The sequence below is a fragment of the Cupressus sempervirens genome, chromosome 10 (assembly GCF_028749045.1).
Source record: "Cupressus sempervirens isolate cs-2001-9-10 chromosome 10, ASM2874904v1, whole genome shotgun sequence".
NCBI classification, from domain to species: domain Eukaryota; kingdom Viridiplantae; phylum Streptophyta; class Pinopsida; order Cupressales; family Cupressaceae; genus Cupressus; species Cupressus sempervirens.
In genome coordinates this window covers 52,535,451-52,562,543 of record NC_143127.1, presented here as the reverse complement: position 1 = coordinate 52,562,543, position 27,093 = coordinate 52,535,451, and the positions used below count along the sequence as shown (strand labels likewise).

The window sequence follows — 27,093 nt, the reverse complement described above, 5'->3', positions numbered from 1 at the left end:
GTCCTTTGCGTTCGTACGGATGACTTCTATGTATGGATGACTTGCATAGGGACAACGTCCGTATGGATGGCTCCTCCTGTTGTACGGATGACTTTTGTACAGACATCCTCGGTACTGATGGCTCCTCTTGATGTAGGGACACCCTCTATATGGACCTCCTTTGATGTACAAACCTCTTTCGATGTACGAACCTCCTCAGTAGGGATGGTTTCTCCTAACGTGTGGATGGCTTCCCCTTCTTGCCCTTGGTGGATCTAGGCGCATTCTAGCATCCCTCTTGGGTTGGTCCTTCTCCCCTAAGTTCATAGTTTGCAGTTTGGCCTCCTTCTATTCCACTTTCTTGTTTTTACTAAATATATGTGTTGGTTTACTATTGAGAGTGGTTGTACACTCCCTGCACTCCTTATACCCCTTCAGATACCTTTATTTCAGACTCTTGGATTTGCAACATATTACACTTTGGCTGGAATACTTCATAATCTCCCATTTGCCAATGAAACAAGCCTTTGAGGGAACCTGTCTCGTCTTCTGAACACTCCCTAAGCTGGAGCACTCCTTCATTTGGTTCCACTCCTTCCTTGCCTTCTCCCTCTGCCTCTAAATCAAATGCCATATCCTGACTTATAGACTGATTCCTTAAATCTATTGTGTACTTTTTGCTATCTACCTCTATGGAAAGGGTATTTCTCTTCCAATTGTGGGTGGCCTTTGTTGTGACTAGCCATCCTCTCCCCAACAATGCATCATACCCTTTCCTCTCTAGGGTAATCACCACGAAGTCCAGGAGGGGTTGTTGTGTACCAATTACTACCTTTTGCTCTATCAAGGTTCCTATTGGCTTAACTCCATGCTGATTTGCACCTACCACTTGGAATGTGTGTGGCCAAAGTGTAGGTTTCCCTATTGCCGTCCAAGTCTCCTTAGGTAGGACGTTCACGCCGGAACCTTCATTGACTATTGTACTTGATAGTTTATATCCCATCATTTCCATTTCCACTACTGCCGATGTCCTCCCCATTCCTATGGTGAACAGGGTGTTGGTTTCTTTTCCCGCTTGCACTTCCTCTTTCTTCTCCCCCTTGGAAGGTACTCTTTTGATGTTTTCCCATTATGTTATTGCTATTTGCAATTGAGGTAATCTTTTTAGCAGATTCACCATTTTTATAGGGATGGTGTTCTCTAGTACTTGTTTCATGATGTTTGGTACCGGTAGGGTGTTTGGGATTTTAGCCATACTTGCTTCTCCTTTCTTTGTCATATTATCTCTAATGTCTTTTCTGGATTCTTGAAATATTTCTTTTTCTGTCGTTGCATCCGGATGCTCAAGTTTCCTGGCCTGCATTCTTGTGATGGCTAATACTTCCCTCTCTAGTTTTGCAATATCGAGCATGTTCACCCCTTTTTGTCCAGGGCAATTGATATCCTCATGTTTACCTGCTCTGCACCATTTACACAACATTCCTTCGTTTTTCCCTTCGCCATTTTGGTAGTCCTGTGCAAAATGGCCCCATTCATTGCATCGCCTGCATTGGATCATGGTTAGAATTGTATTGGATTTCTCTCTTTGGTGTGTTGTTGTTGCTGTTGTTATTGTTTCCTCGCTTATTGTTTCTATACCCTCTAGGTGAGGCTTCTGTATTTGTGTTTTGTGGAGGGGTGGAAGGTGGTGTGGATTGTTCCCCTTGGGTGAAGAATACTTGCACATTCCATTCCTTAAGATTGTAGGGATAGTCCTTGATTGTGCGGCCCAATACCTGATAGATTTCACAAAAGGCTTTGCGCAGGCATGTCCCTTTTGTATGTCCTTTTTCACACTCTGTGCACCATAGTTCCCTCCTTTCTCTTTACTTCCTTCTTTAGCTTGATCATGTCTTTCTTCAGGGCTTGGATATCCTTAGAATCATCTCCGCACTCCTCTGAACTTTCACTCTCGCTTCCATGTCTCTTGGCTTTAGAAGTTTTGTTCTCAGTTTCAATGAACATTACGCGGGTGCACGCATCTACAAAGGATGACGAAATTACAATTTTCATTTTCCTTCTCAAGGATAGAGTTAATCCTTCAATGAACCACCACTTCTTCAATCCATCTCTTGGTTTATTATCCAATTTTCCTATCAATTCCTTGATTCTCTTGCTATAAGCTCTTACCGATTCGTTTTTTCCTTGTTGCATATTATAGATCTCTGTGACCATCTCATCATTGTTTCGTAGAAGTCTAAATTCCTCCTCAGAAGCAGTACGAATGTCCTTACATGTAGTCTTCTTGGTGGCCTCCAAGTTCGTATACCAATCAATAGCTATTCCTCTCAGCGTGGTTGGAAATTCTTTCAACCATTCATTGACATCATTTTCTCCATTGGCTTGCCATTTAGCTATGCATGTTTTACAATGATGTATTGGATCCTTCAATCCTTCCCCACTAAATCTAGGGACTTTTTGTTTGTCTAAGGCCATTTTCCTACCACCCTTCCTTCCTACTGGGACGTTCCCTCTTGCCGGGATGTTCCCTCCTATTAGAACTCCCCCTCCTGTCGAGATGTTCCCTCTTGTTGGGACATTCCCTCCTGTCGGGGCTCCCCCTCTTGCCGGGACTCTTCCTCCTATCAGGTTAGATTCGTGGGTTGCTCCAGTAATATCACCTTCGCCTTGTGATTCTCCTTCCCCTTCTATGTGGCTTATGCTCTGTTCTTGCCGATGCTCTCTTCGTGCAGGGGTTTCAAGATTTTGCCACCCTTCCTTTGTGGTGCTTCCGAGATAGCCAAGTTGGCTATACCTTCTATGGTGTTCTCTGTAATGTCCCAATTCTCGTAATTGCAGGTGTGATTCCTGTATATATCAATTTCTTGGGTGTCAGGTGGTCAGAGGTTGTGTACAAAAGGGAGGGAGCAAACTGGAGGCTTGGAGGTAGTCGTATGGTGGTGAAACAAGAGGTTGTAGATGGGTAGTGAAGATGGCCATAAGGAAGAGGCAAATCAAGGACCGTATGGTAAGGGGAGAATAGTGCCGTACGATGGCCACAAGGCAGGATTCCGTACAATAGTCAATGCAAGCTATACAGATGGTTTAGGCCGTACAGTATCTACTGCAGGCCCATATGGGGATGATTGCAGGCCGTACACTATATGCTGCAAGGCCGTACAGTGATGGCTGAATGTTGGATGAAGACCAAGATGCCCATACGGTCATACAATAGGAGGGTGTACGGAAAGGTTAAGGTGATCACGACAAAGGGATATGCAGAGGGTTTTGGAAATGTCGTTTAAAATGTAAAATGCAATACAAGGTTGTATGGTAGTGATAATGACAGGCCGTACGGTAGGGATTAGGACTAATGATGGTGAAGGGAGATTGTTAGAGATGTTAAGGTAATGTAGTACGGATTGATGTATAAGGCCGTCCAGTGATGATCTTGAAGCCAGAGCTAGATGAAACCAACATACAGATAATGCTAGATTGAAGTAACCTGAACATAGAATATATATATCAGAAAATATATAGCTTGCAAACAATAATGAAGCTCCGACTTGCTAGATTCGAGCTAGGAATCACAAAGACGGAATAGGGTAAGGGTTGAATGTAATGACCCTCTCTATAAAGGCCACAGAAACCCTCAAACTGAACTTAGGAATTTTGTCAAACACTTGGCGTGTAACAGTAACAATATTCAGAATATGGTAATTTCAGATTTGATACTTTTAGAATATAATCACATAATTACAATATATATAAAGCCATTGAACTATATTTCAATTACAATGCAATAAATTCTGAAATTATTTTATTACCAATTCTGGACTGATTATTACAATGACTGTATGACAGCAAATTTACCCAAAAATTGACATATATTTCAGAATGCAAGAACCTGGTTTGAAGAACTATGGAAGAACACCACATTTTGCTGCAGATCGTTGATAAAGACCTCCAACCGCACCCCCAAACTGTCCTTAATTTGCTGCTGCTGCCCAAACTAGCAGGGCCGTACCAGGCCGTACCTGTACGGCTGCTGAAATAAAATAATATTAGGGTTTTGGGACCCCCAAATGCAAGGAAAATGGGCGCCTAGGGTTAGGTAGTAACCCTGTAAAACCATAAAAAATAACTCCAAGGGGTTGAGGAGATATGAGCAATTATGTGGTTCCGAACCCTGCTTTGCCAATTCTGAAAATGCACTTATTCTGTCTTCAAACTCTTGTCAAATGCTTCTCCAATGATAGGGCAAATCTGAAATCCTTATTCCAACCAAAAACAAACCCTAACAACGAATTCTCAATAAACTCCAATGAGATGGCTGAATACCAACTCCAATTATGCAACAATTCAGGTGATATTTCACACCCTCAAAGTCGCCAATCCAAGGGAGTGATTCGTTCCCAAAGATCGAATAATTTGCAGATCCAAAGTCCACAAATGTCTTCACAATGAAGAAGTAGAAGAGTTCTCCAATCCAAGCATGTCCAAATGAGAGGCCCAACCCTCTATTTATTCACTTTTCTAAGAAGTTGCTAGAACTTCTAGAAACATCCTTTATAATTTCTCATTATAATGCACTTTTTTATAATAAAGTAATTTTATAAAATAAAAAGTGCAACTCAAATTAAAATTATAACATGTGGGCCCCAATATCACATAATGATAAAATATAACCTCTTAACACTTCTTCAAGAGCAAGATATGACTATCTGATCCGCAGAATTGACTCTCTTTCCACACCATTTGCCTACGAGAGTCTGGAATAGGCAAATCCATGATCAATGCCATGTCGAACTAAAGAGGGGACATTACAGTCCGCCCCTCCTGAAATTGGTTGGCCTCAAGCAATCTCAACGCCGGGTGCTGCAAAATAGCCTCCCCCTCCCAAGTAGCATCCTCAACAAGTAAATCTTTCCACTTAACCAAGTATTCTCTGATCACCCTTCTACGAAGCTGCTTTTCTCTGCTCTCCAGGATGGATTCTGGTACTAAAATCAATTTTCCCTCATCGTCTAAAGGAGGTAATACTGCAGAAGGCACCACATTCTGACCCAACGCCTTCTTGAGGCGTGACACATGAAACACATTGTGCACTCTGCTGTCTGCGGGAAGCTCCAACTCATAAGCCACTTCACCAACTCGCCTGATAATCCTGAATGGTCCATAATAGCGTGGCTTAAGTTTCTCTGCCCCACTCTTCTTAAGAGTAGATTGCCTGTATGGCTGCAACATGAGGTAAACCATATCATCTACCTCAAAACTACGCTCAGTTCTCTTCTGGTCTGCATACTGCTTCTGCTGGTTCTGAGCTCTTGCAATATTGTCTTTGAGGGTAGCAACTATATCTTTACTCTCCTGTAATAATTCACCTGCACTGGGTACCCGGCTGTCGCTCAACAACAAATCCAAGAAACTAGGTGCTTCATAACCGTAAAGTGCCATGAAGGGTGTCATCTGTATAGTCATATGATATGTAGTATTGTAACAATACTCGCAGAGATATATCCATCTGACCCAAGCTCGCTGCTGAGCTGCCACATAGTTCCTTAAATACCCTTCCACCCATTTGTTCACAATTTCTGTCTGACCATCGGTTTGTGGGTGATAGCTAGTGTTGGGTGTAAGCTCCGTGCCACATAACCGGAATACCTCCTGCCAAAAGTGACTCATGAAACGGCTATCCCTATCACTCACAATGTTCTGAGGCAAGCCGTGCAATCTGAATACCTCCCGAAAGAAAACCTCTGCCACCTGAGCTGCTGAATGTGTAGTGGTGATAGGAAAGAAATGAGCATATTTCATTAATCTATCTACGACCACATAAATACAATCTCGTCCTTGTACCTTGGGCAAACCTGTGATAAAGTCCATGGAGATGCATTCCCACTTCCTGTCGGGAATCGGAAGTGGCTGTAGGAGCCCTGCCGGATGGCTGTGTTCTTGTTTGTTTTGCTGGCAAACAAGACACTCTTGAACATACTGCAAAACATCAGCTTTCAGCCCCTTCCAAGTGAACCGCTCTCGAACTGACTTGTAAGTCTTGAAGTACCCGAGATGGCCTGCTGTCGGTGAGTCGTGAAGTGCTCTCATAATCAGTTGCTTAACCTTCGATCCTGGGACCAGGTAAATCCTGTTCTTGTAAATGATCAAATCATCCACAAGTGTGTATCTGGTATCAATCACTGTTCCCTCTACTATATCGGAGGCCCATGTATCCCTGGCATACTCTGCTATAATCAAGTGTCGCCAATCCTCTGATATCTGAACCATAAGAGTGAGGTGTGGCCTTCGAGAGAGAGCATCTGCAACAACATTTTGAGTTACCTTGACATATGAGATGTCAAAATCATATGCCTGCAACTTACTTACCCACTTTTGTTGGCGATCATTCAGGTCCTGCTGTCCCAAGAAATGCCTCAGACTGTTATGATCAGTTTTAATACAAAACTTGCTACCCACAAGATATTGTCTGAATTTGGCCAAAGCATGCATGATGGCCAACATCTCCTTATCATATATACTGAATGAACGCTCAGGGCCTCTGAGCTTCCTGCTCTCATAAGCTATGTGGTGCTTATTTTGCATAAGTACAGCACCTACTCCCTCTCCAGATGCATCACATTGAAGCTCAAATGGCTTTGTGAAATCAGGTAATTCTAGAACTGGGCACGTAGTCATTATCTCCTTAAATCTAATAAAATAGTCCTGTGCCTTCTGAGTCCACACAAATTCCCCTTTTTTCAGTAAATCTGTCATGGGAGCTGCATGTCGTGAGTAGCCACTGACAAACCTGCGATAAAAACCACATAAACCAAGGAACCCCCTCAACTGTGTAAGGTTCTCTGGTGGAGGCCAATCAACAATAGCACGAATTTTTTCAGGATCCATCCGCACTCCCTCTGCACTAATGATGTGTCCTAAATATAACAGCTCGGTCATCCCTAAGTCACATTTGGACTCCTTTGCATACAAGGACTCCTTCTGTAGAATGCTCAACACCATCTCCAAATGCTCTAGATGCTCCTGCCATGATCGGCTATAGATCAAAATGTCATCAAAAAACACCAGCACAAATTTCCTCAACTGATGGTGGAAAACTCTGTTCATAGTGGACTGGAAAGTGGCAGGTGCATTGGTCAGACCGAAAGGCATGACTACAAACTCAAAGTGCCCACAATGACATCTGAAAGCAGTTTTATCAATATCCTGTTCACGGACTCTGATCTGGTGATATCCTGATCTCAAATCAATTTTCGTGAAATAACAGGCCCCATGCAATTCATCTATCAACTCATCAATGCGAGGAATAGGATACCTGTTCTTAATGGTTCTCTTATTTAATGCCCTGTAATCAATACACATCCGAAGCGTTCCATCCTTCTTTTTTACCAAAACAACAGAAGATGCAAAAGGTGACTTACTAGGTCGGATGTGCCCCATAGCTATCAACTCCTAAATGGTCCTTTCGATCTCATCCTTGAGTCGCTTTGGATGTCGATATGGTGTGATCATGATAGGTTTAGCACCTTCCTCCAGTTCAATAATATGCTCAATACCTCTGTCCGGTGGCCTGCCTGGTGGAATCTCACTGAATACCTTTTCGTACTTAATCCTCAACTTCTGAATATCAGGATGATATTCCGCCTTATGTTGCTCCTCCTGTGTAGGTATCAAAGTAAAAACTGCTTCCCACTCTATATCATTATGCCTAGTTAATCTCTCCAGCCGCCTAAATGAGATAGTCCTGATGTCTCCATTACGGATAGCCTTTAGCACATGAATCCTACCATTCATTTCGAATTGTATCTCCATATCCTCTAATCTCAGGGTAACCACCTTCAATGAATGTAGCCACTGCATCCCAAGTACTATGTCCATGTCACCCATGTTGACCACATGATAATCCGCCTTAAACTCATAGTTGTTCAAGCGCAAAGGTAAGTCTCGTACCATCCTGTCACAACGAAGAGTGTATCCATCAGCTACCTTGACTCTTAGTCCTTCGAACTCCTCAGTAATGAGTCCACGCTTCTCTACAAATCGTGCATCAATGAAATTATGCGTGGCACCTGTGTCCAACAATGTAATAACCTTCTGTCCAGCCAAGACTCCCCGAAGTCTGAAAGATCCCTCTCTCTGGATACTAGACAGTCGTGCTTCCTGTAAATGTAGCTTTGTTTCCTGCCTTTGCCCTGCACTGTCTATCTCCTGCTCTCCCTCTGCTTCATCAGGATCCTCATCATGATGTTTTGAACCATCTGAATCTGAGCCTTCGTAATAAGCCCACATTGCCTGGTTGGCCTTCCCTTTTGGCCTCATAGGACAGTCATGGCCGTACTCATACGGGCCTTTGCAATAGAAGCATAGCTTCTTCCTACGCAAGTCATTAAGTGTCTCCTTGTCTAGCCTCTTACTTTCTTCCTTAGGTAGCTGTGCCTCTCTATGAAAGGGTTTCCTGTCCTTATCTTTTCCTGAAGGGAAACTCTTTGCTTGAAATTTATTTTTAGAAGCTGAAGAGGAATCCATGTCACGAGCTTTCTTAATGGCTTCCTGCAAAGTGGGAGGGTTGAGAGCTTTAATCCACCCTCTCAACGGATCAACTAACCCATCCATAAATAAAACCAATAGCCTTCGTTCAGATACATCTGTTACTAACACTGCAAGTTTCTGAAACTCTGAAATGTATGTTTCCAATGAGCCCCACTGTTTAAGCTGGGCTAATTCCTTGAAATGGAGTTCTGGATCTTTCTTATCAAAACGTTCAATCAGTCTCTCCGTAAACTCCACATATGAGGTAATGTGTGCATGACCCATAGTGATCATACCATGATGCCACCATTCGTGTGCTAACCCATCCAGGTGAATTGCTGCATACTTAATAGCTTCTTCCTCAGACATAGGATTCAATTGAAAGTATGTGTCAAGCTTTTGAACCCAAGCTCTTGCTGTAGACTTCCCCGAGCCATCATAATATGGTAACTGTAGTTTTCCTACTTTCTTTCGTAGCTCATAGTTCTGAGTCCTGTCTTGTCCACGGGGCATATGCTTCATCCGCACATCCATATACTCTCTAAAGGTGATTACAGCTGTAAAATCTGGTCCTCCTGCTTCCCAATCTCTCCTCAGCTGATCCTGTATGTCAGTGATCTGGGGTTCTGGTACCGGCTGCTCTGGAGTTCTAGGAAGGAACGTAGGAATCATAGGCCTCGAACTTACTGTCCGAGCTTGCTGGGGGGCATGACCGAAATTGTTCCCAATTTGTTTGCCTCCATTATGTCTCTCATCCTGATTATTCCCATTCTGATTGTGACCATTTTGATTATTTCCTCCACCTATGTTAGCGTTCAACCCCATTTGTCGAGCCATCATCTGCATCATAAGCTCCATTCTCTGATTCTGTTCTTGTGCTCTTTGTTCGGCTAATCGCTGTCCCTGTGCCAGGGTGTCTAATAACTGTAAAAATCTTTCCTCTTGCGGATCTGTACCGGCATTCCCGCCTCTATCCATATTGTAGTCGTAGTCTTGATCAAAAAATACCTCCCCTGTGTCTGTATGACTGGATTCTATGTCCACCTGGATAGATGAGCTAGACTGTTCGCTCTGCAGGTCAGAAATCCTATCTTGTCTTGCTTTGGTATTGCGAAAATTATAAGGCCTTTGTCGCATGCTCTGATTTTAGTGTTTTGACATTTCGTCAAACACTTTCCCTCCTATCCAGCTGTTCCAAATTCCCTATAAGACCTCCACAGGATGGCAGGACTTATAGCTCTGATACCACTGTAATGACCCTCTCTATAAAGGCCACAGAAACCCTCAAATTGAACTTAGGAATTTTTTCAAACACTTGGCGTGTAACAGTAACAATATTCAGAATATGGTAATTTCAGATTTGATACTTTCAGAATATAATCACATAATTACAATATATATAAAGCCATTGAACTATATTTCAATTACAATGCAATAAATTCTGAAATTATTTTATTACCAATTCTGGACTGATTATTACAATGACTGTATGACAGCAAATTTACCCAAAAATTGACATATATTTCAGAATGCAAGAACTTGGTTTGAAGAACTATGGAAGAACACCACGTTTTGCTGCAGATCGTTGATAAAGACCTCCAACTGCACCCCCAAACTGTCCTTAATTTGCTGCTGCTGCCCAAACTAGCAGGGCCGTACCAGGCCGTACTTGTACGGCTGCTGAAATAAAATAATATTAGGGTTTTGGGACCCCCAAATGCAAGGAAAATGGGCGCCTAGGGTTAGGTAGTAACCCTGTAAAACCATAAAAAATAACTCCAAGGGGTTGAGGAGATATGAGCAATTATGTGGTTCCGAACCCTGCTTTGCCAATTCTGAAAATGCACTTATTCTGTCTTCAAACTCTTGTCAAATGCTTCTCCAATGATAGGGCAAATCTGAAATCCTTATTCCAACCAAAAACAAACCCTAACAACGAATTCTCAATAAACTCCAATGAGATGGCTGAATACCAACTCCAATTATGCAACAATTCAGGTGATATTTCACACCCTCAAAGTCGCCAATCCAAGGGAGTGATTCGTTCCCAAAGATCGAATAATTTGCAGATCCAAAGTCCACAAATGTCTTCACAATGAAGAAGTAGAAGAGTTCTCCAATCCAAGCATGTCCAAATGAGAGGCCCAGCCCTCTATTTATTCACTTTTCTAAGAAGTTGCTAGAACTTCTAGAAACATCCTTTATAAAATCTCATTATAATGCACTTTTTTATAATAAAGTAATTTTATAAAATAAAAAGTGCAACTCAAATTAAAATTATAACATGTGGGCCCCAATATCACATAATGATAAAATATAACCTCTTAACACTTCTTCAAGAGCAAGATATGACTATCTGATCCGCAGAATTGACTCTCTTTCCACACCATTTGCCTACGAGAGTCTGGAATAGGCAAATCCATGATCAATGCCATGTCGAACTAAAGAGGGGTCCAAGATATACTAAATAGAATTAAATAGAATGGGTCCAAGATATACTAAATCAATCGGAACCACAAATACACATATTATTAACTTGGGCCCCCACTTAATATATTAAAGTAACTAATTAAATGTCCTTTTGTTATATTATTTAAATTCTGGGACCAGTTAATTAATTAATTAAATTAACTTATTACATTCAAATTTGGGGACACGACATTTTCAATCAACTCCTCTTCGATATGGTTTGTACTCCGGGTTTCCTTCACCAGTCTCCTTAAGTTGTGACGTCTTTCCTCCTTGCCGTGGAGACGTAGAGTTCGCAGGGCGATTTCCTCCACGGTTTCTTCCTCTGCCACTCGCTTGGGATAATTATTTAGAAGTAGGGTCATGAATTGTTTTAGCACCTGGCTGTCTTCCTTGGATTATCACTCTCCTCTAGTTCTCGTGTTCTTCTTTCTGCGAATTGTTGTAGAACTTGTTGTCTTCTTCATTCTCTTTCTATTTCGGTTCTTTCTTCCTCCACGCATACATGTTTCTTGCCAATAGTCGAGGGATCATTCCGAGAAGATCATACACTGCTGGTGGTACCAAAAGCTCATCCCGTACTGTGCTCTCAAGAACTGCTCTCTCCTTGGGCTTCACTTTGCACATACTAATCGACAAAAACTTCCTAAGTTGCCACCAGATTACGTGCCACCTGATCTTCTATATATATATGTGCTAAGAAAGGTCTTCCCATTACTCCATCTTGCCTAGTCAATGACCTCTAGGTTTAGACTTAAGCAACGACTCCAAAATGTAGAATGGTTATCAATGCACAGTATACAGAGCATAGTTTTGAGACTAATGGTGATTCATGCGATTCACGCAATTTGACGGTTCGATTCAAGCCAAACGATTTTTTTGTGAATCGGTGAACCAAATCAGCGATAAAGGGTTTATTAAATAAGTTACTCACTAAATTTCAAGGGTTTTTTAAATTTGCCGATCCATGGCCGATTCGATTCCGAGTCATGGCCGATTCCGATCTTATTTCGATTCTTGTTACTTTGATACAGAGTAATATAACATGGACTCAATATTACCAGCAGAACATTCATTACTAGAATTACCAAATGGCGAGGAAATATCATTTCTTTATTGATTACCAAAAACATTGCCCCATCATCCATATTTCAGAGTTCTTATATACTAGTTGGTTGGCTGGGAAAACCAATGGATGCATTCCCTCACTTCTTAACTACCCAACCCAACAAAGGTTAACTAATGCTAATTACAACATTGCTTCATTACGTACTATACAGAGTCATTAGCCAAATTAAATATAGAAAGTTGCTTTCAAGGATTGCTACCTTTTAGAGTCCTTATAATCCATTTGGCTACATCAGAGACATATTGTAAGAATAGGTTCCTAAAGCCCCATATTGTCTGATTTCCTAGGTCTAATGCACTAAACCTGAGGGATTGCAGTCTTATTCCCTTTCTCATCTGACTAGGATATCTTCTAATAAGTTTATTTAGTTGACTAACCTGAGAAAATTAGGCTATGTGACAAGAAGATAAATATGAAGAACACAAGAACACAAGATTGTTTTGTGTTAAAATCATTCATTAGACAATTCCACATTTCCTTCAAAGAGGGATACAAAGAGAAACGGAAAACTGAAATATTTGAACACCTTATGAGGACCTTAACATTTCCAGTCAATGTTTATTTTCCAATCAGGAAATCATTTGATGAATAGAGTAGATTAGACTTTATACAAAACAACTTTAGATTCAGAGAGCAAACGGTACAAATCAAATTTCTTTTTTATATTGATAAAATTTTGCTTTTCTAGATAAATAAAAAGGTTGTCATTAGCATTTGAACCTTTAAAACTGAGTCACTAGAAAACTAGCATGATCCTTTTACTGAGCTCGTAAATAACAGTCCAAGGAGGAAATGAACAGTCTCAAAAGCCAAGAAAAACAAACAAGGTGCTAGAGGGAAACCTTGCTTTATCCTTGAAGGAGGAAAGGACCAAGAGAACACCATTGATACAATTTTGAGATGAATCATCCACAAATAAAATATTGATTATTCTACTGAAAAACTCACCAAAGCCTAAAGTCTTGAGCATCAAAATAAGAAAGGGCCATTGATATGCACATGTGCCTTTTCAAAATCAAAGAGAATCTTAGCCACATTCTGCTTAGGACATTTTTCTTAATTCATATCCTCCCAACTAGTCAACAAGTTATCCAAAATGAATTCACCTTCACAAATTACTTTGCAAGGGTGGAGATGACTTTGGATAAATATTTTTTGAAGTCTTAGGGCTAGGAATTTTGCAAAAAAATTATAAGTTGCATTAAACAAGGTAATAGGTCTTGAGGTTTTCAATCAAGAAGGATCCCCTTCTTTGGGTAACAACTTTATGACACCTTTCTTAGTCTCAATACCAAGGTGTTGAAAATAATAACTTTAAAAATATTCAAGTGTAATATAAAGAAGCAAAAAATGGCAGCGAGAAATTTGCAAAAAGTGAACCTAGATTGAAATATACACAAATTTCCAAAAGTTTATAGGACATCTTCTTTACTAACAAAACGAGGGAAGAAACCCCAAAAATGATAGAGATTTGCATCATTTCAAACAACAAGCAGAAGACACACAAGAGCAGATCCTGCACCAGTAATATGCAGAAACAAGTTTGACGCCCTCTAAAACTTCCTTGATGAAAGAGGGAAACAGGTAGCTTTGGCTTGGTCAAAACAAGTAGAACATAACAAATCTTTGCAGTCACCGGACAACAAGGGAGATAGCAACAAAGATCTACCCAAGATTCCATTGCAAAAAATAGGTAGAATTAATCAAAATGAGGAATGGACGATTGTGCGAAGAAAGAGAATAACAAGGGCACAAAAAACTTCTAACCCTAGGTATCCCCAACCACGAGGGCAAATTTGATTCCGTTAGGCACCCATGTATTTAGACGCAAAGCCTTGCGAATCATCATCGCAATAAAGAACACCACCAACAAAGTTTGCCTTGTAAATGAGGGATCGAGGGTTAGATTTATAGGTGGAGTGGCACCCTATTACAATAATATATAGTTTCATTTTATCTTGAATAGTTATCTATTGTAATCTATTGTAAATATTAGATGATCTCTTTGGTAAGGAACCTACAAGTGTAATAACACTGCCTGTAATTTATATGTCTTCCAAAGTGTTACATCCCAATTTTTGACCTAGCTTGAAATATAGACGTTGAGGTTCACATGAAGTCACTTGGTAGTTTAATTTGATATAATCTGGTGAAATGGTAAGATAGTTGGTCGTTATGATTTGAAGTGAAGATGACATGTTAGTTGATCGTTAATTTAGAATTCATGGAATTAAGATGAAAGGTTAATTGATACAATTATTTATAATTTATAATTTAATTACAGAGAGATTCCATGCAGGGAGCATGTTGAAGGGGTGGAAGCATTGTCAGAAAAGAATTAGGCAGGGCATTACCATCACTGGCAGACGGATAAAGAACCTAGCGAGTTGAAACCAAGACACACCCGTGGAATTGCATGAGTTATTTAAACAAATAATTTAAATAAAATAATTAAGTTAAAATATAAAACATCCCTCAAAGGATTGTAAATTATCTTTCATCATTATTATTTTGATAAAATTTATACTCATGCATTTAAACATAAAAATGATATAATAACACTATAATTTAATAATCAATTTCAATAATTTTCAAAACTATAATAATGATTGGGATTATAATGTTCGAATTTTAACAACATTTGAATTATTATTTTGAGTTATAATATTTCAACCCTCTTTCATTTCTTTTTCCTTAAGTAATTGGAATTCGTATGGTTGCTTGTAACCGGTGGAAGCCAAATTAAACTCTTGTTTCTTGTGAAATGTCTTTAAGCGAACCAAAATTAGGCGTAAGTGGGGGGAATACAAATAAATCTAGCGCAAGTTGTGATAGGGGACGGATGGCGCATTCTTGGTGTGTAATAGTTTTAACCCAACTTTCCTTTCTTTAATCTGCTACAGTGCCATAGCCTGAGGACATTACGTCTTTGCTTCGGAATTCGTATTAGCAATCAGAAATTCATACATCATTTTTCATTTTTGTCTCCATACGTAATAGAGTTCATATATCATTGCATCCAGAACACATGGGAGGGGATATACAGAGTTATTCATTTGAAAGATTAGAGTGATACGTCTTTGTTTCTTCAAGCAATTGTTTCCATGGAACTTGCGGGAGGTGTTAGAGCCTAGTGTTAGGCAAACAACCGCGGGGCAGTCAGCCACCATCTGATAACAGGAAGGGAGCACCAAGGATATCACCAAGTTAAAGTCAGAATGAGGTGATGAAGGTGCGATAAAGATAAATGTTAATAGAGTTAATACTGTCATGGGATTAGAAATTCTGGGCGAATTGGAGTAAGACATAGATCCTTAACCATAGCTTTACAAGAATTTGTTATCATACTACTTGTATATTTTCCAAAAAATCATAAGAATGTCTTTGTTATTCAGAGAATGTAAAACTGTATTTAAATTCGGATAATCATAGATCCTGTCCATCATATTATATTGCTTCCCTTATTCTGATTAAGAATGCCGTAGTTTCTTTTTATAGAAAAGTTAAATATCTCTGTTTCTTTTAAGGATTCGAGACAAATGAGTAACAATCCATTAATAAACCTTTATAGTTAGATTGGCATATATAAATATTTCAAAAAGCTTAACACCAAGGAATTCACCAGGTGAATTGCTAGAGTATGGTGAAGAGGTGTGTGAGTTATCACAATAAATATAATTTGTTGGCATCAGAGAATCACCGGCTCGAAGGCCTGATATAGGTGAAGAGGTGCAAAAAAATCTACAATAATAAAAATGTTATAATAACAAGACAATTAAATAAAGCATTAGCTCAAGCATGAATAATGTTGTCAAGAATAATAACATTATGATATCTCTTAATAACATAATCATAGAATATGTAATGATGGTTGTATGTAATCTTCTTGAATAAAAGGAGCCGTTTGCTCTGAGAATTTCGAATACCTGGGACTCACTCGGTTGTGAAAGATGGGTGATGTGGTGTGAGAAAGGATTCATCAATAATATGAAGCAATATCATTTGTGACATTTGAATACTTACCATTTAAAATTAATTAATAGCTCATGCATATTCTTGTTACTGTGATCTCCTATTGCCAAGTTGTATGGCGTGTTTATATCTTGAAGTCCAGTGATTGGTAGGATGTTCCCTGACAATTCCGAGTAGGGAGGGCCTTTCTCGTTAGAGATTGTGTGGGGATATATATTGTGGTCCGAGGTTGGGTGGTAAAGCCCTTGACAATGTTTCACCTCTCTCAAGATGTCGGATATGCGTCGCCCTCAGTATTCCAAGCCCGAACTTAGCCATGCATTGAATTGTTTATCAGAAACAGGTATTATTATTTTTGTTTTGTTTATGAGAAGGTAAGATTTAATTAAAGCATTTCATCGTTATCATCATTTCACTTTCATATAAATGATTACTGAATATAAGTATTTATCTAAACTTGAGAAACTGTCACAGATAAGAAATCGAAGGAAAAGAAATCCAAAGCCCTAATTGATTGTGTGACAGCTGGAACCTTAATTGATACAATGGTATTGGAAGCCCTAACTGAATCTGTGGTATCAAAAGCCCTAGTTGAATATGTGGTTGCGGAAGTGAATCCGTTGTCGCGGATGCCCTAATTGAATTCCGTGGTCACAGAATCCCTAAGTGGTAAAGTGGTATCAGAGGCCTTAAATAAACCGATGGTGATTGATGCCCTAATTGGTAAGATGATATGTGATGCCCTAATTTAAATTATGGTTGTAATCATCAAATGATTTTTGAGATAGCAGTCGATTTTGAGAAAGTGTTAGTGTATTTGTGGACTAACTTGAGTGGTTGCAGAAGCATACTTAGATGATTTTCAGTCTCAGTTTCCCAAGGTATGTGATTTCAATTTCTGAAGTAATTTCATTAAAAGGTATTTCAAGCATTTATTTAAGAATTTTTTGTTTAACTGACTGTAATGATAAATCTTCTTCACTTGAACAGGAATGATGTAACTGCTTTCTTATGAAATTGAAGTTATAACTGTATTCTATGCTTATGTTAGATGTTAATTTAGACCTGGAAAAACTGGATGTTACACAAAGGCAATGATCTCACTTGTATTTATATTGTGGATTAGCCAAAGAGTGACATGTCCCTTTATGGGACATGTCTATTCATTATTATGTGCTTAATATAATGATAGTTATATTGTGTACACACACATATGTATGTATGTATATGTATATGCACACAATTTTTGTTGGATCATTATATTAATTTTTTCAACATTACATTATATATATATATAATATCATATTTCATATACACTAAATATATATATGTATCTTCAATAGTTTTGTGTATAAAAGCTACAAAAAAATCAACAGTTCCTATATATTACTAATTTTTCGTGAAGGTAGGCTCAAAATATTGTTTTCAAATATTGCTAACTACATTATCTTATTATGTCATCTGGATATCTTGTATGCAAATAGTATTTTTAATGTTGAATATATTAAGTGAAAATAGATTAAATGGAGTGTAAATTTAATAATGCATGAGAGTTTTGAATAATTATTCCATTGGCGGAGCGATGGGTATGGTCCAAACAATAATGACTGCAATATTAATCCAACATGATAATCCCAGTTATTTGGGTGCATAATAATTAGATCTATTTTGGATTGTGGTTGTGATTTGATTTGGAACTAATTTTCATTGTAAATAATAATTTAAAATTAATTTGTTAATTTCATTAAAAAATGAACAAAACCTAATATAAACGACAAAATAATTTGTCCAGAATTTGGCAAATAAATAATATCTTTGGGAATAGTGGCTTTTCCATTTTATGTTAATAAAAAATTTGACCTCTAGGTCAAGGAATCCAAGCCATATCCTGGACGCTTTGATTTCTAATAGCAAGCAGCTTTGTGATTTCAATAACATTGTTTCTGCATTGATAATAAGCTATGTTCCCTTGAGTTTTTGGGACGAGGACGATAGGGGACAGCGCCATGGGTTTCCGGGATGACAATTTTTTTTGCTGATTTTGGGGATGGGAGGGGATGACAAACAGGGATGAATAAATTAATATATAGAAATTTCAAAATATACCCTGAAATTTTCAAATATAGATGTCATTCATACGAAACTAAGCACAAAGCATGTCATTTAAACCATAGCTTAAAAAATAGGGGAGTAATCGCAGATAGTGCAATATCTCGTGGAGCAAATGCCTAGCTGAAATAATCGCGTGAAATACTGGTCCTGATTTTTTGCAAAATAACAACACGTGATTAATGACAAAGAATTGTGATAAACCAAAACTCCCGCCTTAAATTCCATTGACAAGTCAAATGCAGTTTAGGTTTGAAGTTTTACTTATTTTTATTTTATACATTTGCAACTTTCTTTGTAATTTTTTGCATTCGTCGAACATCTCTTTGTTGGGCGTCTCTCTTCATTGGGCATTTGGAATTCAAACGCAGTTTGGGTTTGAAGGGTGCTCGTTGGAGATTTGATTCCACACAAGTAGAGTTTTGAATCCACACTAGTAGAGATTCCACGCAGGCAAGCAGGGATTCGACATTTCCAAAGCACAAGTCGACATTTCTAGAACTCTTTTTTGCCAATCCTCTGTAGAGAGCTCCTACTCGACTAGGCATTATATTTTGTAAATTTTGTTAAAAGTTTAATTTGTTTTGTTTTGATAAAAGGCAAAAGTTTAAAATACACTAATACCAAAACATTAATATTAAAAATATTTTCAATAAAGTTAAAATATTTAAAATATAAATTACCTTAAATTTAAACTTCATGAAGTTTTAAATACAATAAACTTAAAGTATTTATTGTAAATTTAAAATACAGTAAATTTAATGTATTTCAAGCATTTTAAATTTACAGTGATGCTGTTTTTTTTTTTCATTTTTAGGAACTGGTAGCTTGTAAATTTGTAATAACAGTTTTTTTTACAGATTTATGATTATTAATTAATAGATTTTAATAGATTTTTAATATATATTAGTATATTTGTAATAGATTTTAGTAGATTTATAATACATTTTAATAGATTTATAAGATAGATTAATAGATTTATAACAGTATTTTAGTAAATTTATAAAATATTAAATTTGATTTATTGTAAATTTGGACATTTTCTAATTATAATTCATTGTTTTTTTGTTAGGTTCTTAATGTCTATTGATTTCTTCACAAGATGGCTAGTGGTAGAGAGAAGGATGCATTATGGAAATATGGGATCTCGGGAGAAGTCAAAGGACACGTTGAATGTATCTTTAGCCACAAGCATATGACTTCAGGCATAAGTCGATTGAAATACTATCTTGTAATATTCCATGTCATGAAATTACACCATGTGAAACATGTCCGGAAGAGGCTACAAGAGAGGCTTTGACAAGCCTTAAAAAATATGCAAATAGTAAGGCAGCAAAAAGGAGGACGTTTGAGGCCATGACAACCCCAATGGGGACTTTTAGTTCTACAGGATCACAAACAAGTGGAGAGACTTCTTATTCTATTGGGCCTCGAATATGAGGATCAGGAAGTGGGGTTGGGTCTTTATTAGAGTTTTGGGTTCTATGTAACACTCCTGGTGTTCAACCTGACTTGCTAGGCACTTCATGGAACAAAAAGATGCATGATAAGACAAAGGTGACAATTACAAGATTTTGGATCCAAAATGATATTCCCTTCAATGCTTTATCTAGTCCGTATTGGGATCAAGTGGTAACTTTGATTTCTTTGTCTAGTAAGGGGTTCAAGCTCCCAACTCCTTATGAGGTGAGTGGACCGTTGTTAGATGACGAGGTAAGAAACATTCATCAGCTTGTCGAAGAGCAAAGAAAAATTTGGGAACAAAAAGGCTGCACTATTATATCCGATGGGTGGACAAATGGGAGGAATAAGACGCTCATCAACTTTATAGTTGCTTTAAAGGGAGAGTTGATATTTCTAAAATCAATTGATCTCTAATTAGGTAAAAAATGCAGAAAATTTGTGCAACATGTTGGATGAGGTGGTAATAGAAATGGGAGTGGCTAATGTCATCCAGATTGTGACTGATAACGCAGTTGCGTATGTGGCAGCCCTAGAATTTTGATGTAGAGACATCCCACATTATTTTGGAGCCCTTGTGCTACCCATTGTCTTGACTTGCTTCTTGAGGATCTAGGGAAACTGAGCTAGGTGGAGAAGGTGGTTGAAGATGGAAGAAATATTGTGAAGTACATCTACAATCATACATTGGTCTTGAGTCATATGAGAGAGCACACTAGTGGTAAGGATCTTGTACAAGCAGAGGTCACACGCTTTGCTACTAATTTTCTAAACTTGCAAAGCATATTTGAGACATTGTTAGACTCGAGGCACATGTTTCTAGATAAGAAATGGTTAGAGAGTACGAATGTCAGGAAGCTTGAAGAAGAGAAGATTGTGAGGATTGTGTTTGATGCTAGCTTTGAAAAGCTAATGGAGGAGATCCTCAAAGTAAGTTTTCAAGTCTTCGTTGATGATTTAGTATATAATTTTGAAATATTTTCATTAGCAGATTTTTGTATATTATTTTATGTCCAGGTGTGAGAACCGTTGGTGAAAGTTCTACGAATTGTGGATAGGGATAAAAACCCCATGGGGTTTCTATATGAGGCCATGGATAGGGCCAAAGAGGCCATTCAACACTTGTATAGGTCAAATGAGACCAAATTTAGGCCCATATGGAACATCATTGATCGTAGATGGAACTAACAACTCCAACAACATATTCATGCAGCTGCCTATTACTTGAACCTCAAGTAATATTTTTTAAACACTTTTAGAGCAGATGTAGAGTTTCAGATTGGCTTGGACACATGCATTCGAAGATTGGTTGCTGATTTGGACTTCCAAGACCTCAGCAGAGCTACAAGAGGGAAGAGGGGCCATTGTTTTCTTCTTCTGATTGCAAATGTAGGAGATACACCTTGCAGCCAGGTAGAGAAGAACATGTGTTTAGTTTTATCATACCATTTATTTCGCTTATGAAGTTTATTGGAAGTTTTACCACAACATAAATGGTTTTTTTAAAAATCCTTCTAGATCTGTGGTGGGGAGATTATGGTGCCACAATGCCTAATCTTCAACAACTTGTCATCTGAATTTTAACGCAACATTGTAGTGTTTTTGGTTGTGAGGGAAATTGGAGTACTTTCTAGAACATACACACAAATAAACATAATAAGTTGACTCAAAAGCACTTAAATGACTTGGTTTATGTGAAGTACAACCTTCTCTTGCACGAGAAGAAGTAGAAAGGGCAAGCTTCATATGAAGCACTTGACTTGGATGGCATTGATCCATATTCAGCACATTGGATTGCTCCTCCTAATGGTGAGGATAGAGGCAGATGACAGATGAGCAACTAGCTAAGTTTTAGATAGTTGCAGATGATTGGGATGCAGATGTGGCAGCACGTGAGGAGGATCATGAGCTTGGTGATCCATCAGAGGCTTTTGTCAAGCGTGAGGCACCTATTAAGGCACCGGTTGAGGATGTTGCCACAACAAATACTTCAACACCACCCACCTAGCAGCAATGATCTCTTTTGAGTTTTACTCATAGACCCAGTTTATGATTGCTACTTTTAGTTTTCATTGATACTGAAACTTGAACTTAATATGTATTCAGAAGTTGTAGTTTCATGGAGTTTGAGTTCTATATGTATTGAACTTATTTATATTCAGATGTTGTACTTGTTTTTTGATATATGATTCTAGCACTATGTTAATCTACTAAGTTTTAGTTGTTATAAATTATTGTTTAACTCGAAACTTTGAATAGTATATGGTGGATATCTCAAATCATTATATGTTCTACAAAATTGGTGTGTATGTGTTTTTAAGAATATTTAAAGAAATTTTATATTTTTAAATGTTCGATAAAAGTGCTGATTTATTGCCAAATTTTTCGCTGCATTTTTGCCAATTCCAACATTTTCAAATTTTTGGGCCGGCCCAGATATTGCTGATACTGAAGTTTTAAACTATGATTTAAATATTATAGAACCTTAATGTACACCATTTGAATGCCATCTAGGAAATAATAACTGATTCGATATTCAATATGTGTTAAAATTTAACTCTAGTCTATTATGCATTCATAAAACAGTTTGAATTGCCAATATGCATATCAATATGTGAACAAAATTATAAGTTTAGCAGTGAACAGTATCATAGATATCTGAAATTGACCTGAAATACTAGTCTGATCCAAGACTTGTTCCCTATTATCAGTCCTCAAAATGCATGTTTGGAGTAATATTTAGCAAATTTTGCATTGATTTCTAAGTTTTTGACATGTTGCAGGTCTGTTCTCAGAAAAATCAGATCTGATCTGATTGGGAGAAAAATGCAGGGTTAAGACCATATTGGAGAAAAATTCAGGTTTATGCATTGGTAAGAGGGTCTGATGTGTGCATTTGGGAGTTCACATAAGTCAATTTATTCATGATCTTGATATCCCAAGAGTCTGCTTGCACCTATTTGTAGACCATGCCTTTAGAGTTTGCCTTCAGCCATGTCCTCAGAAAATTTCTCAGATTTCATGACTTAAAAATTCTGATTTTTTAAAAGTGTGTAGCAGCAAAGGGACAATTTTATGCTCTAAAATTAGGTTACAACATTTAAAAAAATATTTTTTATGCGCTTTAACGTTTGGGATAGCTGGCTGTCCCCGGCCGTACTGGCAATGGCCGGCCATCCCCCATTTTGCCCTGTGACGTCCCCCTGCTTCTGGTATGTCTTCCTCATTTCTTGAGATTTTGGGGATGGCTGGGGGATGTCTGATGCCCGTCCTCTTGTCCCAGGGATGTCCCTGTTTCCGGAACTCTGTGTTTTGGGCGGGGAATACTGTGTGGCATCCCTGCTGAATCTAATGTATGTACCATTGCACCAAGTTCCTGCTTGAAAATGGGTGGTATTTTCTTCATTCTCTAACAAAGTATAAGGACAAATAATCACAGCAAGCAAATGCAAGAACAAAGTGCATGTACAAAATATATTCCAATTCGAATGTAAAGCGGTGGATTCTTGTTGTGGTTTATAAAATATTCTGGGTTATATCTCATTATCTGAATATTGTCTTCAGTTAATTTTGAGCTTGTCTATTCTGAACAGCATTAGGCATTTAATTAGAATATTTTGTTCACATTCTTGGTTGTGTGTTAAAGTTATCAACCTTTCTGTTACAATGATCTCAGGTACAATTAAGGGTCTTGCAAATGATCAACTAGAGGAGGTTGGTTGCCAAATCATTCTTGGTAACACATACCATTTAGCACTTCGACCTGGTGCTGATTTGATTGATGAGCTTGGTGGTCTCCACAAATTTATGAACTGGTCAAGGGCATTGCTTACAGATTCTGGTGGTTTTCAAATGGTTGACTGTTGCCTTTTATTATTTTTTAGCTTTCCTCTCTCTATGATGTTCTCCAATTTTGTTTTACTACTATAGTCTGACATGCTCTTTGGTTCTCGTGGCTTGTTATTGGGTGTTAAATAGACATCTACATTCATTTGGTTACGTTTAAGTTCTGGAAAAACTTGCATAATTATTTAATGGTTCCTTGTTATTCTTGTGTTTTCATGTATAGAAAGGTACTTTTTCTATTAAAGAAGAAATTCAAATGCTCAATTTTTTTTTCTTATATAATTTCTTGACAGGGCCTTTCAAACTAACCTGATACAAGATGTTGAAAATTAAGCAATGAACACCCAGGGCCCGATTTCATTCTGAGCTTACCATAGGATATTCAAGTCTTGTTACCTGTTACGTTATTGCCTCCTTGTTAGTGAAAGGTGTCTTCGTTGACAGTGATACAAGCTAACTTTGTCCTCAAGTTGCTGTTTTCTTCTTTGCAATGATAGCTCATGGATCTCCCTATGCACCTATCTTGGTCTTCTGTGGGCACGAATAGTGCTTTTTTGTTTCCAATATAGTCGTTGATATGAATCTAAAGGCAGATATTTTCCATGTTAAAATGAGTAGGGAACTCCAGGGGATTTTTTTTGACAAGAAGAAACAATGTTCATTGGAGTCTTTTTCTTTCTATTGTTACAAAGCCACACAAACCAAGACACCATATGATTTTTATTTTCTTCTAGGAAGCTTATCCTATTGTACCTTAATCTCTGCATTCTAATTGCAGATTTCAATACTAGATTAATCTATGCCTGCTGCTTCTTGTTAGCCCTGTCAATAAATCTCTACTCATGCAGTCAATATGTAAGAACATACAAAATACTTCGGTCGATGATTAAAATCGCTCATCCAAATTTGCATCTTTCAAACATTTGAATCTTCTAGTTCTTAGGTAAAATTAATACATTAAGATGTATTTTGCAGTTTCAACACAGTACCTATACCTATGCAGGGCATCTAAAGTCTTTTAAGATTGCTCTTTTGGGGTCGTTAGATGTTCATTAAATTTTTGGTATTTTGTTTATCTATAAATACGACCCAAATATATTGCTTATTATAATTAATTATTGACAGAACTGTATTTGTTTTTAAATGATGCTCGTGTGATTCCACCTTTTGTTCTCAGATTTGATATAGGTTACGTAAGACTTTTGATATGCTATGTGGCTGTATTTTCTCCCTGGGAGATTTATGTATGGTCTCATATTTGCATAAATCTTGCTGGGTCTTTATTCAGTTGTATATATTTGTTGCAGCGATAATGACAGAATAAGGCCTGTGCTGGTGGTGGTTCTGAATTATTTGACAGATCTTACATATTACTTTGAGGACTAATGTAGTGCATGTTTGGAATAAGCCAATGAGGCATACTGTAAGAACCTATGTTCCAGAAAGCTTCAAGGATGGGGTGTATTTCTAGTACAGCGACAGTTTAGGGTCAATTATTAGGGGATGACTATTTAAAAAATAAGGGAATATATATATGCTCTAAGAATCTATGTTCTGCAAAGCTTTGGGGGCGGGGCATGTTTCCAATAGAGGGACGGTCTAGGGCCAAGTTTTAGAGGATGACTATTAAATAAAAGGACTATATATATATTAAGCTTCTAAAATGTCTATTAGGAATGTTTTATCAATGTTATGATGTGCATGTCATCGGTAGAAACTGTGTAGCCAATGGGTTCATGTTGCCGGTAAAGATTTTGTAGCCGACGGGTAGATTAGTATTATTATGTAGCTGACGGACACCTTCAGGAAGGTTCGGCAGAAAGTATTTATACCTCGTCTGGGATCATTGTAACTCATCTGATGCTTTGTATGTAATCTCTTGGAATATGCGGATAATAAACGGAGTACTGCTGTTGCTGTTCTTGTTCATTGTCTGTGTGTATTAATCAATTAATTTATACGGTAAACATTTGGCGCCGTTGCCCGATGGACCTGGAACAAAGGTTGGAATGAAGATTGATGCCGAATCAGTTAAACTAAAATAAGAATAAGCTGAAGGAAAAAGATGAAATCTGCACAACTCAAGGAAATTTAATTTTGGTGCAGTAGGCTAAATGTAGACGGAGGTTTCAGAAGATTGCCGATGGACACCGTAGCATTGCGGAATTGTTGGAGACTCGCTAGCGGGTGGAATTGGTGGAGGAAGCAAGAGAGAAATTTTTGAACTTGTATTCATCAAGGGAAGGGAATCGACTCTCACGGCTCGAAGTGCCGAGGGAGCACGAGTGTGGAGTGAACTCTTCGTCTGGGATACACTTCCAGAAGGGACAACTTCAGAAGATCCTTCTTCACCAAGGTTCGTAGCTGTTGAGACCGCCGGTGTGGGAGAGTAGACCACTAGTGTGGGAGTGCAAACCGTCGGTGTGGGAGTATAGACCGTCTGTGTGTGAGTGCAAAGCCACGGTGTGGGAGTGAACAATGCTAGTGTTGCAGGCCCGAACAACGCCCGTGCACAAAATCCAATAGTAATAGCGGGACCAAAGGAAAAGCTGTCAAAGTTTGATGGTGATGGTATGGTTGATCCAATTCGACACTGTAAAACATGTGAAATGATTTGGAGGGAAAATGGCATCACCGATACAAACGAATGGGTTCGGCAGTTTCTGGCCACCCTATAGGGTGTTGCAATTGACTAGTTTGCCGATGCAGATCCCCAAAAGTTAACTACTCGGGACAACCTTAAAAAGGAGTTCACCATAGAATTTCAATTGCTCTGCGATGACAATGAGATCGTAGCTGAGATATACAACACAAAACAAGGAAAATATGAAGCAGTTCGAGTCTACGTCAGGAAATTAAGGCTTGATAAATAAAATGAAAAATAAGCCAGCTGATGGGCTGCAGAAAATATGGTTCATCGAAGGCCTACACCCGAAGTTGCGGAAGAAGATGAAGATTGTACCGTCGTCATCATACACAGAAGCATACAACCGAGCAATAAACTTAGAAAGTGAATAGAAGACAAAAAAGAAAAGAAGAGTAGTTCCAATTTAGATGATGACACATCCTCGGGGGAAGATAGCAGCGATGAGGAAAACAACAGCAAAAAGGTCCGAGCTCTCCAGAAGGACATTATCCGTATGATGAAGGAATTTAAGAACATGTAGAAAGAAACGAAGGGAAGCGACCTATGGTGCACAAAGTGTAAGATAGAGGGTCACACTAAAGGGTCCTGTCCAAAGAACCAGTTCTGCGACATCTGCTAGATCATGGGAAATTCCACAAAACAATGCCCCTTCAACATGAAAACTAGAGGACGTCAACAGGTGTTCCTGGCATAGGAGGCTTCTGCGTCCGGAGGGAGCGGGAACACAAGCATGGAAGGTGCCACGTTTGGAGGGTACAAAAATAATAGATGCGGGTAGAAGAACAACAATGCGAACAATAACAATAACAATGGCAGCCAAAGTCGAATTTAGTACGATGCAAACGGCCGGCCGATGGTTCAATGCTGTGCATGTAATTTGTGGGGCCAATTTGCCCGAGATTGTACAACGACAAACACACCAAAATTATTATGTAGATGGTGCGGACCCAACGATCAT

General features: G+C 38.4%; 1 protein-coding gene across 3 annotated transcripts in view; it reads left to right on the top strand.

The window, feature by feature from the left end:
- LOC149532518 (uncharacterized) overlaps positions 1-27,093 on the top strand; it is a 304,531-nt gene that overhangs the window by 114,353 nt on the left and 163,085 nt on the right. For all 3 annotated transcript variants that reach the window (XM_089803165.1, XM_089803166.1, XM_089803167.1), the window contains one exon: positions 23,319-23,497. In XM_089803165.1, coding sequence (XP_089659291.1) covers positions 23,319-23,497 — 179 coding nt within the window. The remainder of the gene's footprint in view (positions 1-23,318; positions 23,498-27,093) is intronic.